Source organism: Lissotriton vulgaris, unplaced genomic scaffold (assembly GCF_964263255.1).
Source record: "Lissotriton vulgaris unplaced genomic scaffold, aLisVul1.2 SCAFFOLD_13510, whole genome shotgun sequence".
Taxonomy (NCBI): Eukaryota; Metazoa; Chordata; class Amphibia; order Caudata; family Salamandridae; genus Lissotriton; species Lissotriton vulgaris.
Window position 1 is genome coordinate 9,688 of NW_028252949.1, and position 13,311 is coordinate 22,998.

At 42.5% G+C, this 13,311-nt stretch overlaps 1 protein-coding gene across 1 annotated transcript; it reads right to left on the reverse strand.

The window, feature by feature from the left end:
• Positions 1–1,175: 1,175 nt before the first annotated feature.
• LOC147661209 (pleckstrin homology-like domain family A member 3) lies at positions 1,176–13,290 on the reverse strand. Its single transcript, XM_086951238.1, has 3 exons — positions 13,242–13,290; positions 12,068–12,562; positions 1,176–6,277 (listed from the first exon to the last, which is right to left on the reverse strand). The coding sequence occupies exon 2, from the start codon at positions 12,493–12,495 to the stop codon at positions 12,118–12,120; it is 378 nt and encodes a 125-aa protein (XP_086807364.1). The 5' UTR covers positions 12,496–12,562; positions 13,242–13,290; the 3' UTR covers positions 1,176–6,277; positions 12,068–12,117.
• Between the last annotated feature and the right edge of the window lie 21 nt (positions 13,291–13,311).

Sequence of the window (13,311 nt, forward strand, 5' to 3'; positions counted from 1 at the left end):
TAGTCGAGCCTGAGAGCTCCGGATTCATTTTGGAGCGGGCCCCTCCATGTACCTTACAGGAGGGCGCCCTCAACTTTCGTTACGCCAGTGATCTCCTGTTAAAGTTACAGAGAAAAAATCTATGAGATGCCTTTTCGTGCAACTGCCCAGCTGAGCTTTGACAAGTGGACGTGGTCTGACTCTTCTGTTGCCCTCTGCCTAACACCCTGTGAGTCTCTAAGTGCCTGCCCTTAGATCCTGGGGGGCTTTAGAAGTGTACTCCCACAGTAGATTGGGAGTTAAAGGACTAAAGTCGGAAGGTAAAGTCTTTTACCAGAACAAACCTGGCTGGAATCTACAAACCATTCTCCACTGTAGTCAGTGTCAAATTACTCTTATGTCCTGTTCTACGGCAACCAGTGACTATCATTGGACCTTTGCTTTTTTGGGTTGTTTCTTATTAACAATTTAAAAATTAATATCTCTGGTTCCTCTTATCAGATTGTTGTCATTTTGGTGTCATTTTATTTATTAAATTGCTCATAGATTTTACAATTAATTTTGGGATTTATATTGTTTTGAACTTTGACTTTATTGCTGTTTTTGTATTGCATATGTACTTTACACATTGCCTCTGATTGTCTGCTCTGTGCCATAGCTACTTGGGGGTTGAATCAGGTTTATTTAGTGACTTTAGTGGTTCACCCTGACATGAGCTGTGATTATTACTTGATGTTGGTAGTGTCCAATCCTAAATAATACTCCAATTTCTTACATTTATCCCTAGTGTACATCCAATAGGTCTGACTGAACATTGCCATTTATAGCTTGACTTCCATAAGGAAACTCATCTTGAACTGGCATCAGTTTTCCATCATGTCTGTCATCCATTCAGGGACCACAATTCATATTGGCTTGGAGAATTTTTCTAATTGCATCCAGGTCAAACACAATGATAGGGCTGGCTGTGCTCAGCATTAAAGTAAAAAGATGGTAACAATGCCCCCGAGAAGGGACAAAGATGTTTTCCAGAATCACAAAGATAGAGCCAAAAAGGATTGCATCGAGTTGGAAATGTTTCTGTCCGCACAATTTGTGATGCCATGTGAGAAACATACAAAGTTTAAACATTTAAAAGAAATTTTAGCAAAAAAAAGATCTGCATGTTGGCTATTGTGGGACAAAAAGAAAAAAGACACTGTTTTGAAAACTTTATTTTTCAGAAAAATAAAGACCCTTATCCACTTAGTTTGCTAAACTTTCAATAAAAACGTTACCATATGTCACAACCATGAACTTCTAGCATTTCCATCTAGAACCTCATAGACTACAAATGCTGCCACATCCTTATGCAACCAGTGACCACAGTGTATTCACAAGCACTGGCAAAGCCAATTGGTCTTGTGGCGGTCGCAAGCATTTTAGCTTTGCAATTCTTGTTTTACTTAATCATGGTTTTTGCAAATTTTTGGGGGGGAGAAACTGCCAGACCCTAATCAATCTAAATAAAAAACCATTTGGTCTCAAAAAGCATACATTGCCACTGTAGTTTCTGGCAATTAAGGTAACTAAGTTGTGTGTGGATGTGTTTCTTGTGACAGGTACAAATGCACTCATAGTCAAGTTAGCCAATGCCTGAAGTGGATGTGTTTCTTGTGACAGGTACAAATGCACTCACAGTCAAGTTAGCCAATGCCTGAAGTGGGCTAACCCTCTGCCGCATACTGTATGTTGGAGGGGGTAGACAATAATGTAGATGATAAAATAACAGACAAATCAATGTACATGGCTTGCTGAACACCCCTGTAAGTATATTGTACATATAATTTTCATACAATCAAAAGGTCTTGCCTAAGTCCAGACCTAAAATGAATCACAGGAGGATAAGAAACCTCTTGCAGCAGTGAAAGTAAGGGATCTATTGAAATCAATATTCTTGCCCTGAAGGCACAGGAGGTCCACTTTAACCCATGCTGAACGTTAGATCTCATACTGAAGGAAATGCCATATCAAGCTGGAGAGAAGTAAACCAGTGGTATTGCATCTCATACAATTGAAGGCATGTCATGATGGAAAGGAGTTCATTGGAAACACAAATGTTTTCTCTTAAACTGAAAGAGATGTGACTCAATCCAATTTGAATGAATGTGTTCTGCAGTGCAAGGATGGTAATCTCACACTCAGTAAAAGTATACAGGAGGATAGTGATGCCCCATGTGGTATAGGAGATGCATGCCTTCCCACTGTAACAATACCTGGCCAGGAGCTGAACAATGTCTTTTATAGTGTGCAACTCTTACCAATCTGGAAATATTTAAAAAGAGTAGAGCAATTTATTCTGGTGGAAGAGATGCATTGTCAGTACAGGAACATGTAACCAGGAGCTCAGTGATGTCTCATAAAGCAGGATCTCGATCTACGCCTAAGTAAACAAGAGTTTCCCTTATGGTGCAGGTGATGCGGTCTTCATCTTGGGGAGGAAATAGTAGCTAAGTAATGTCTTGTGGCACAGGAGCTTTCATATGTTACAGGGCAATGGTAAACTGAAGTCTTACATTGTCAACAATTTACCACAATACTTCTGCATTCAAATTTTAGGAAATTGAACACCAAAAACTTAAAACAAAAAAAGATGAATATTACTCATAATAATAAAATAAAATTAGTAAACTCTTTAAAGTAGCTTTATTTTTTTTAATACCCAGTAACAATTTACTTGCCCAGGTGGCAGTGGGCGCATTTGGCCTACATGACAGTCCGCTCCTGAGGCAACAGCATCAGACGAGGGTTCCCTTCCTCCAACTCCAGCATCCTATGCCATTGGTTAGGGGAGACCCAGTCACTTAATCTCACACTGTTGGAAGACCAGTCCTCCTGAACCTTTGGGAACAAAGAGGAAATGGTGTTCCCAGAAGAGATGACTTGCGGTCCATGAATACCACAGTATCTCTTGCATTAAAGTTGGGTGATGCTTCGGATCCCAATACATTAGGAAGTTGGAAGGGGAGAGCCACTTCCAATAAGGAAGAGCAAATGGCCTGGGGGACAGTACAGTTTGCAGAGAAATGTGTAAGGTGCTAATAACGTGAAGGGATGAAAGAAGGTAGTGCTGACTACCTGTCAGAATTGGTTAGGTTAACGAGTTGGAAGAAGCAGATAGCAGGCCTGCTTAACCAGTTAGCAATACAGAGGGGTATGAATGAATACAATGGCTGGGGGATCACAAACTTGAATAGGCTCCAGATTTCTCCTACAAAATATGACCTTGTTACAAGACCAGACAGGATGCAAAGTTACATAAAGTAAACATCACTTCACTGTAAATCACTAGACCCTATGCAGTAATAAAAACAATGTGTCTTATGCCAACCTAAATAGCTCTTACATTTACAAAATCCGGGCTCGATGAAGGCCATGCTGCACAGTGTTGGGTGCCATTTTCTGTTGCATAATAGATAAGATAAATAAAACTAAACACACTTTCAGATTTCAACAATAACAAATAAAGACAAAATTATACCAGAAAAAGAACAATAACTTATATTTTACAAGCATGTTTTGGTTATCTTGCCAAATAAATGTGGCAGTAGAAGCAGTTTACGTAACTTTTTGGTTTATTTGAGCATGCCTTATGTAAAAATATATTTGGTATGAAGGAAAGAAAGCTCACTATGTCATATCTGGTGGTCATATAAGGACTACAAAGAATGGAGCGATTTGTATCTGTCTTTTATGAACGGGTGGAGCGTAACTTCATTTGCGGTGCCAGCAAACACCTCTGTCAAACACACAGCCATTTGTGAACAAGAATTGCTTTCCCACACTTTAGTTCTTATAGAGACCTACCAGGAGCATTGAAGATATCAAGAGAATGATTAGGGTGCAAACAAAATGCCAACCTCCAGAAAATCTCGTTCTCCTATGCCAATGTTTGGGAGCATCATTTCGATCTTAATGCCTTAATGGTGCTGGACCCAAACTTACGGTTTACTTGTAGGCGTAGGGGTCCCTTTCGCTGTCATTTCTGGCCTCTAGAACATGATCCACTTGGTTACGCACTTAAAAAGGTATTCCATGCACAGGCCCTTCACTTAGCTGTCTTGTGAGGTTCGGCTCTGCCGTAGGCATGAAGAGCTAGCTGTTGTCTATCAGAATACCAAGTTCAGGAATATCGACCAGCACTCACAAATGGTGCACAATATTCACTTCCAACACATTGTCATGGTAAGCATAGACTTGAGAGTGAATATTTAATATTCTTAATCTGCATCCAGTTAACTTTATGATATGTTGGTATTTAATGTTGTTGAGCCAATGTATGTGTAGGGTGGGATAAAATCGTCTATAAGTTGGTATATACAACCCTGACCACAAGCTTCAGCAAATTTGAAATGTATTTAAATGAGGGTCTCTGCGTACAAAAAAACTTACCAGTGAGTTACAAGGTGCCCCAAGCACATCTTATTCTAGAAGAAAAGATCTATCAAAGTCCACGTTGATTTGGGAATACACATGAGCCCATTCGTTTACAATACAAATAATACACCAAAACACCCCTGTCACTATATTCTGAATATACTTTTAGTGATAAGAAGCAGGTAATTCTCTTATGGTTTACAGTTTTAGTTTCTCAAATTGGCTGAGCCTCTGCACTTTGTCCCTAAGGGAGATTCTGACACAAAGGCACATGCAGTAGCTGAATTCAGATGCCTCATCTCACTCACACCTGAACAATCTGCTGATTACTGCTGCAGTACATATGATTATTCTCCTTGAGATACTGAGGGCTAGCAACCGCAACACCAAGGGTCCATTCTGTACCACCAAGAGCTGCGGCCCCTTAATTTGTAAATGTTAACTACCCATACTCATTTCAAGGGCATAGAGGTGAATGCATCATAAATTTAAGTATATATTGTTACTTTTGGTGATTGAGAAATAGGTCTGCTTAATCTCCAGGGAATTTCTTTCTGTCTTTTTGTTTCAGTGTCCCACAATCAACAAAATGCAGGTAACACTGTTTTCTTGTTGCAAAATATGACACCCTTGATAATGGTACCCTAGGTGGTTGCCTAATTTTGCCTTGTCCTAGGCTAAGATTGAAGCAACAGGAATGTAATGTGAGACAGCAAAGACGTGCAACGTTGCTCCAGGCCTTGAAGGTGAGCTATTGTGAGCTCCAAAATCTCTCAAACCATTTTTGACTTAAAAACACAAATCAGAACTTCTGAGAAACCCTAGACAAAATAACTTTTTGGACCCAATCTGCATATTATTGTAACCTTGAAGGACTTTAGAATAGAGGTTACTTGGATGGAAAAGCACACTGTACGAATAATCCCTTAACTGATGTGGGGGACTAGGGACAAGAGGATCCTTTGATGTTTTTGGTCATCTAAGATCAGTTCACCAGAAGGCATTCAGAAGGGATCAAAGAGACTAAGACTGTGTCTACATAAAAGTCTATATTGGGCCATCTGAGCTTTAGAAAAGCATGTTAAGGTACTTCCACTGGAAGGACATTCTTGAGAAAAAGGAATTTAGCATAAGTAAGACATTGTTCACATGTGGCATCCATTGTCTGAGCTCCTTCCACAGCTATAAAATCAAGAGCATTGGCCCATACACGGTACCACATTTTCCCATTGACAAGGAATGGGAAAAAGGTACATCAAGCCATTTATTTTTAGAAATGCTCCATACCGGGCAAATTTATAACTGAACAACAATAAACCTGTTTTAAGCTCAGCAAATGTAACATTTGTTTGTTGGTTGTCCTCATACAAACCTCTTGTGCGCCATTACTGATTTTTTCCAGTATTATTGTTCAACACACGTTCTGGAGCAACCATTATGTAAACTGGAACATTATAAAGTCTGATAACATTCTAAATCTTCATAAAGTCTTCTCACGTCCTTCTATATATAGTAAAAAGCTGGGCAACATATGCAGACCATCCCCACTGCATTACAGAGGAGAGAAGCAAGCCTCTAGAAAGCAAAAGGAGGCATTGAACTGCCTACTGTTTGCACAGTCCTATTAGGCAGGAGACATCAACAGTAGCCCATCCAAGAAGGGTGTTTTCTTCTCCTTTGCCAACAAATTGTTGATGGTGTAGTTGAGTCACTGAGATGGGCGGAAGTTGTTGGAGATATCTACTTCAATGTTGAATAGTCTTGATTGTCATTACTGCAATGCTACACACTCAGTGAGGACCTTCCTGTCCCAATGGCAGCACTGAAGCCTTCTCCAACACAGTTCAGCTTGGGCTTCACCATGATAAAGTGATCCACTAATCTGCAAGGAAAAGAAAAATCATTCAACGCTGATGAAGCAGACAAACAAGAATCTGGGGCACAACTCAACTAGGTGGAGAAGTAGGTGGTTTAATCTTATTCCATACAGCAACAGAGATGGGACCAGATGGGTAAGATGGGTAGGCACCTTCAACCTACAGACAGGTCTGACCTCCAACTGCCCTATTTCCAATGCTATCAGTGAGTGTAGGGAAATAGTACACAAATTACAGTGTCTACATTTTGTTCCTCTCTGATGACACTTTACCTAGTCTCTTATAAAAAACTTTAATTTCCTAAAATATCTACTTTAGTAGCTAGCCCCTTTGTGGAAATTAAGTCCTGCCTGAACTGTATTTTCATAGAGTGATTGCAAAGGGACAATAACAGCTCAATGCTTGGGTTGCGCTTACTACGGTGGAAATGTGCTCAATTGACAATCAAAGGTACTGACGTAAAGGACAATGATATCTGTTTCTCTTTGCCCTGGGCACTCAGCATACCTGGAATGGAAATGCCAGGTTACTTCAACTGCCCGAAGTCCAGATAAACTAAAATCCATTATTCCATATCTTCAACCCCAGAAAACCCACAAGCTCAACAACAACAAATTGTGTACTTCCAATACTGATAATCCGCGATTGTAGGATACCCAGGTGAAAAGTTCCCAAGCTTCTGTGTATCATTAATTTATAATGAAAACATTTCCGGGCATTACAAATACCTAGAGCCTCGACAGCAAGATGCTCTGAAAAGCCCCCAAAGCTTGAATCTCATTGCCTTCGAAATGCTCAGAATCTAAGTCTAAATATATTGTAAATGTACCAAGCTCTGGTCTCTGGTGCAGTGCTTAATAATTTGTAAAAAGATTTAGTGCCAGGGCTCTTTTCAGAAAGCCACTGCAGCCTGACAGATGTTATTCATTTTTTATTTATATTGACTAATTAAATACTGGCTTTATGCTGATCTTAAAATGTGCCAGGCAGCACCACGATGTGGTGGACTGTCACAAGAGCCAGAGCTGCTAATTAAGTGCTGGTACCAAGCACCAAAAGCAACCGGCTCAAATTAAGCTCTGCACTGGTGTATTAAAATACTGGGGAATCCAATGCTTTGCAGAGTTGAGAAATTGGAATCAAAATGTATTCAGAAGTGCTGTACACACCTGCAAAATCTTTGTCTACGGTTGTTCAATATAACTTAGAGCCTAGGCTGTTCAATTGTGATGGGAATGTTGATTCTGGGAATTACCCAAAGTTTGAGAATCTGTCTGTTTGAAATACCAAAGACGTGGTAGTATCTATTAGATTATTTCTTAATACTACACCCTAAACACTAATGAAGGAGTATGAAAAACCATACAATTAACTAGGGGTAGGTGATAAATTCCGCTCCCCTGGTGCATTTCACTGACCCCGTTTAGGCAAAACTCTGCTAACCGCCATGTGGCTGACTTTGTTTTTGCATGTGGCTGGAGCGCGAACCTAAATTACCGTCCCCAGCGCGATTTTCGGGGCTGCGAAGGCACCTGGTGAGATTTTCTCTTGACTGTTAGCGATGAGAAAGCTGCTTCTTGAGTAGAAAATCTATTTGAGCAGCAGCAAAGAAGCAGCACCCTCTGGCATGCCGTTTGGTGGCGTTTGCTCTAATTTTGCAACACAGAACGAGCTCCCAGTGCTAAAAATCAATGGGGCAGGCTGAATTCCGCTCAGTCGCGGAACTCTGCGGAATCTAGCACAGGTTTTATGTAACTCATGAAATTCTGCGGAGTGAAACTCCATGAGTTCCGCCCACCCAATGAATGAACAAACATTGAAAAGATTTATATTGAATAACCGGGGATAATTAATTAAATGCAACTTTACATTAAAGTCCTGCACCGTTCATGGAAGCACTGGATGATCTGGACATTGTGGGTTTATATTGGAATAGTGGTATGTGTCCTGGTGGCAGTGCCCAAATTAAAAGGAAACCTTATTATGGAAATGTTATACTGGATAGACCCTCTATGTCAAGGATTTCAGAAACGTATAGTTTCCTAATCGTCCCAGCAAGGGAGTCCTAATGTATTTGTGTACCTCAGAAACATAATACTGTAACTAAACGAAATGTTTTGTTTTACATGGGATACAAGCGTAAAGGTAGCCTGTGCACAAGTGCTTCTAAATGTTGGCAGTCAAGATACCTGAAGCAAAAAGAGAAAACGTAATTTGCCCAGGATCACACAATTATGATGAAATGTGTACATTTGTACAACAATCCAGACCACTTGACTCTTGGGCAGGCACTTCAGCCCAAAAAAATGCACTTCACCCAGTACAATAACAATCCTGCAAAATATCCTTACCAAGGCATTCCAAGTACAACAGAACATACTTCAATACAGATTTTCTCCCAGGAATTTAGATGTATGGATATTACAACCACAAAAGAATTGTGATCCAGTAATTATAACAAATAATCTGAAAGCAGAGCACAGGAAAACTAAACAATGACATCGAACCAAAACAGTATTTTTTTATTTTATTGATTTTGCCAGGCCTCTATACCTACGGTTTAAAGCACTCTGGGCAGTGACCTTCTCCACACCATACTGGCCAATATGGTCAAAACAAAGTTGCCTGCAGCAAGATTCTGTACTTAAAGATGAGGCTGGCTCTCTATATAAAGCCCTGGGGTGTTTGACCCTGTGACATAGAAAACGACAGACAATCTGAACCCCTTTCTTCATCAAGGATAAGTAGTAGAATATATCAATGGTACCAGAGGAATAATCACATGAGATACACTGAATAGATTCACCATCAGAGATACTTTTTACTTTGCAAATCGAGAGTTAATAGGCAAGTTTAAACACTTAGGCAATGTTAGAAAAGCAAGCTTCCCCAAAACATTGATTATCAAAACCAAACGGTGAGAAGGGGACACGTCACCAGTGAACAGGCTGTGAGAAACATTGTCTTTGTACGTCTGAATGGACATTCTTGTTTTCAGTCAGAGATAGTTATGTAAAACACCAGATCATGAACAATTGAAATGGTGTGGAATAGATTAACATAGTGCTGTTCGAACTTATCCTTGCTCTTCAATTTATATCAAGGAAAGGGCAACAAAATGCCCTCATGGTCTTTTGGAAATTATCATATTTGATCCCCGCACCACTGGGTTGCCTAGGATGACATGTTAAGAACATTTATAGGGGATCGGTTGCAGTAGAAAATTGTCAGCGGGCACCCATACTGATTCTGTTTGTGAAGCCCAGTGTTGTGAGCCACCTTCCGGATTTCTGAAAAGGTGCAGCAGCATCCACGTGAATTAAAATAAAATCCTGTAGCAAAACAATCAACTTCCAAAATTGATTATTGGAAATCTTAAGCCGTAGAAATTCATAACTAACAGATTGACCAACCGCTGCTAACACAGAATAGTGCAACAAAGCTGGGCAGGCCGAGTGACCACATCCAGTCAGTTGCAAGAGAGTGGGAAGAGAGTGCGATTGAAAAGCCTGTGAATGCCCACAAACCTTCAAGTGGGAACAGAGCCAGATAGGAGTTTACTGAAACTGTGCTGTTCTGGTAACTCAGGGGCAATTTCTAGACGGGTTCTTAGCATTTCCTGCAGAGTCATTCGACACAAAGAACGCTTGCACAAAGTGACTGGCAAGAGTCCGGGTTATCACATGAAAGACCAACTGGTGTGGAAATGTGGGATCTTCGTTCATTTTGTACTTTTCGGGAGAAATATCATAAGTTTATCACTTACAAAAACGTCACTACCATGCAGAGCCCTATTCAAGCATTAACAATGGGTGTACGGTATTTGAATTCGGCATAACTGGGGATGCGTGTGTCTGTGTGTGGGTGAAACAAGTGGCCATGAGTGGTCGAGAAAACCATGCATTTCTACGTCTCAATTCCCTCCTGTGTAAGAAACTTCACATACTGCTCTCATCTGACTCAGTGCTTATTACAACAGCAAATCACAGAGAGGCCCAGCATGTTGGGAGTACAATAGTTCTCTTGTGAACCAGGAACTGGATGGCTGCCTGGCATCCCAGCCCGCAGAAACGCTGGATTTCAAACTCGCATTTTCAGATTCAAGTCCAAATATGAAAAAAAAGCCCACTTGTAAATGAAAGATAATGGTGTTGAGATCCACCCTTTCTCAGCTGTTACTCTGGTGCCCCATTGGATCCCTTACTCCCCTTCTCAGGATCCACTGCTGGAATGAGAGCTGGTGCTCAGGAGCTGAGCGAAACCTCTATTTATTGCAGTTAAGAAAGTCAAGAGCGTAGGAACGGTGGGGGTGTCGAAGTTTCCCGAACCCATTGTAGCCTCTTTAAGTTTCTGTTTCTCTCCTTGCATGATAACATATCGCTTTTTCTATCTCTGCGATTGCAAATGAAAAAGAGCTAAGCTCTACACCATCGCTGTGTTACTTCTTTTATAAATAGGAGCCCGCGTACAACACTTCAAAGCAATGTGATCCAACGGCCAAGATCTCACTGTTGAAATGGCACCGGCTGAGAGCTCCTCTGACAGGTGCACCCGGGCCCCCCTGTGGAGTCAATGGCTGCCGGCAAAACTGCTGATCAGACTGAGACCACAGAGTAGAAGACTGCGTGACTGAACGTCAACACATCGCCATGTCCGGCACTTTATTTAAAGGGGTCGTCTAAAGTAGAGAACACAAAACGGGTCTCCTAGACCAGCCGAGCATCGCTAACAACCACCAACAAAAGGCATTCTAGAACTCTGGCTGCTGCGAGGAGGCCAGCTCAGGGCTTTAAGTGGGATGAAAAAACTGGGGGGTCTCTCAAAGGGGCGTGGTCAGTGTAATTAGGGGCGTGGCTTTAAATCACTTACGCAAAAAATCTGTGCTTAGCATAGTGTGCTGCCCGACTTGTATTTTGATGTTTCTGTCATTGCATCCAGATATTTGATACAAGTAACATCATACCTACATTAAGTAAGGGATATTGGCTTTGTCAATGGTTATTATTTGCAGAAGATAAATAAGCTGCAACTATGACTTGTATAAAATATTGACAAATCTTCCAAATAAATCCCTGGTGACCCTACCACAATGTTACTGTTCCTGAGTTTCAGAAAGAGAAGGGAAATCCAGAAAGAAAATGACTCTTAAAGGATTTCCCTTCCCCCACAACGCTCTCCTGGCATGACGTCATGCTGTAACTTCTCTACTACTAAGAAGTGAGCAGTGTGAGCAGCGCACATCCATGTGCCTGGTGCTGTCTCGAAACAGGTCTCTATCGGGCTTTGTTTTGCGCCCTGGCACTTTTTTCGAGACTGCAGTGACAGCAAACAGCTGTCACTGCAGTCTGGGGAAAAAACGGACTGCCTGTGTCAGGGCTCAAAACAGAGCCCGATAGAGACCCGTTTCGAGGCCCTCTGAAAAAAACTGCCGGTGCTCAGACCCCTTGAGACCCGGTCCACTTAAAGCCCTGGGCCAGCTTACATTTTGAGTTCAGTTTCACATCAGTCACCAGATGGCCCCTTTAAACTTAGAAAAAGAATAAGAAAGATACGTAAATGGTTTTACAGGAAAGGCCAGGACCGGAAACATTGTTCCTGATCACAATTTTCACACTGATCCAGCTACCATAACGTAACCAACAAGGCTTAAATACCAGAACACTGTGTTTGTAAAATTAAAGTCGAGGCCTGCAGACACGCTGTCCAATCACCCTGGAATCATACCATCACCCACGCGGAGGGTGTGCTTTCCCCCATTCCAGCACTGACCTGCGAGTCACCTACTAGTCATTTACCTTGGCGGTAGCCTCCCACCCTAAAGGGCAGGAAGGTGAAGCCTCTCTCCTCAAGACATCAGGGTGCTCGGCACTCGGATACTCTGTCGGGCCCGCACCCCTTCAATGGCCAGCTGGTTCTTGAACTTGACCAGCCCCAGCGTGATCTCCGCGTTCCAGCCCGAGTCTTCCTGCGGGCAGCGGAAGTCGATCTCTTCCTTGTCCTCCGTCACCACAGTGAAGTAGATGTAGCGCTCCTTCCACTCCACGCACTCCACCGCCTTCATGCGGGAGAAGGCCAGCTCCTTGCAGCGGGATCCGGCACTCTTGGGGTCAAAGATCTGCAGGCCCTTCTCGGTCAGCAGGCAGCGCTTCTTCTTCCAGAGCTGCAGCAGGCCCCCGCTCCGCTTCTCCAGCAGGCCTTCCTTCAGCACCTTCTCGGTGCCCATCTTGCTCCCTCGTGTCCGTCCTTAAGCTTCCAGTGCAGCTGTGCTCACAGATGCAGAGGCGGTGCTACTGGAGAGAGGAAACATTTGTTAAGCTATCATTTACCTCCATTTACCAGTTATTCCAGCCCATAGCTGCCACCAGTTTTCCTGTTGCATTCAGCCTAACTCTCTGCTCTATTCCACCTGCCACTTCTTACAGGTTTGTAGCTGCCTGTCCTTCCCTCCTCGGGATTGTCTTTCTCTGACACACATATGCTATTCTCTCTCTCTGCCACTCTCCTGTTTCCTAGCAGTCTCTTTCCCTCATTGGTTTCCTCCTTCTCCCCTTCATTTAGTAATGTCTCTGTCTTCCTCCCTGGGTCAATCAGTTTCATGTCTCCCTCGATGTTTACTACTCCACCTCTGGCTCATTCTCCCTCCCTGTCTTTGTCTATCTTATTGTGTCTTCTTCATGTTAGGGTCTGCTTCGCTTCCTTTCCATAGATGTCTCCCCCCTGGCCGTCTTCCTATCGGTGTCTCTTCCTGTAAAACCTGTCCTTCGCTATCCCTCTCTCCTTTACTGTATCCTCCTTGCCTCTCGCTCTTAGTGCGTCGCCTCGCGCCCCTCTCATTGTCTTTTCTCCCTCGTTACTTCCTTACTTGCACTATCTCAACAACCTTGTCCCGGCGCATCTTTCTGTATCCCCAGTCATAACATTAGAGCAATGTCCTCTTTGCATCCACCCCCCGCCCCCCATTCTACCCACGCGCTCTGGCCCTTCTTGTCTCTCTCAGCTCGGTGAGTCATGCTGGGTCTCTTCCGCTCTGTCACTTTCT

What these genes read in the sequence shown, in the direction of transcription:
- LOC147661209 (XM_086951238.1), bottom strand. Translation starts at nt 12,495, where the DNA reads ATGGGCACCGAGAAGGTGCTGAAGGAAGGCCTGCTGGAGAAGCGGAGC.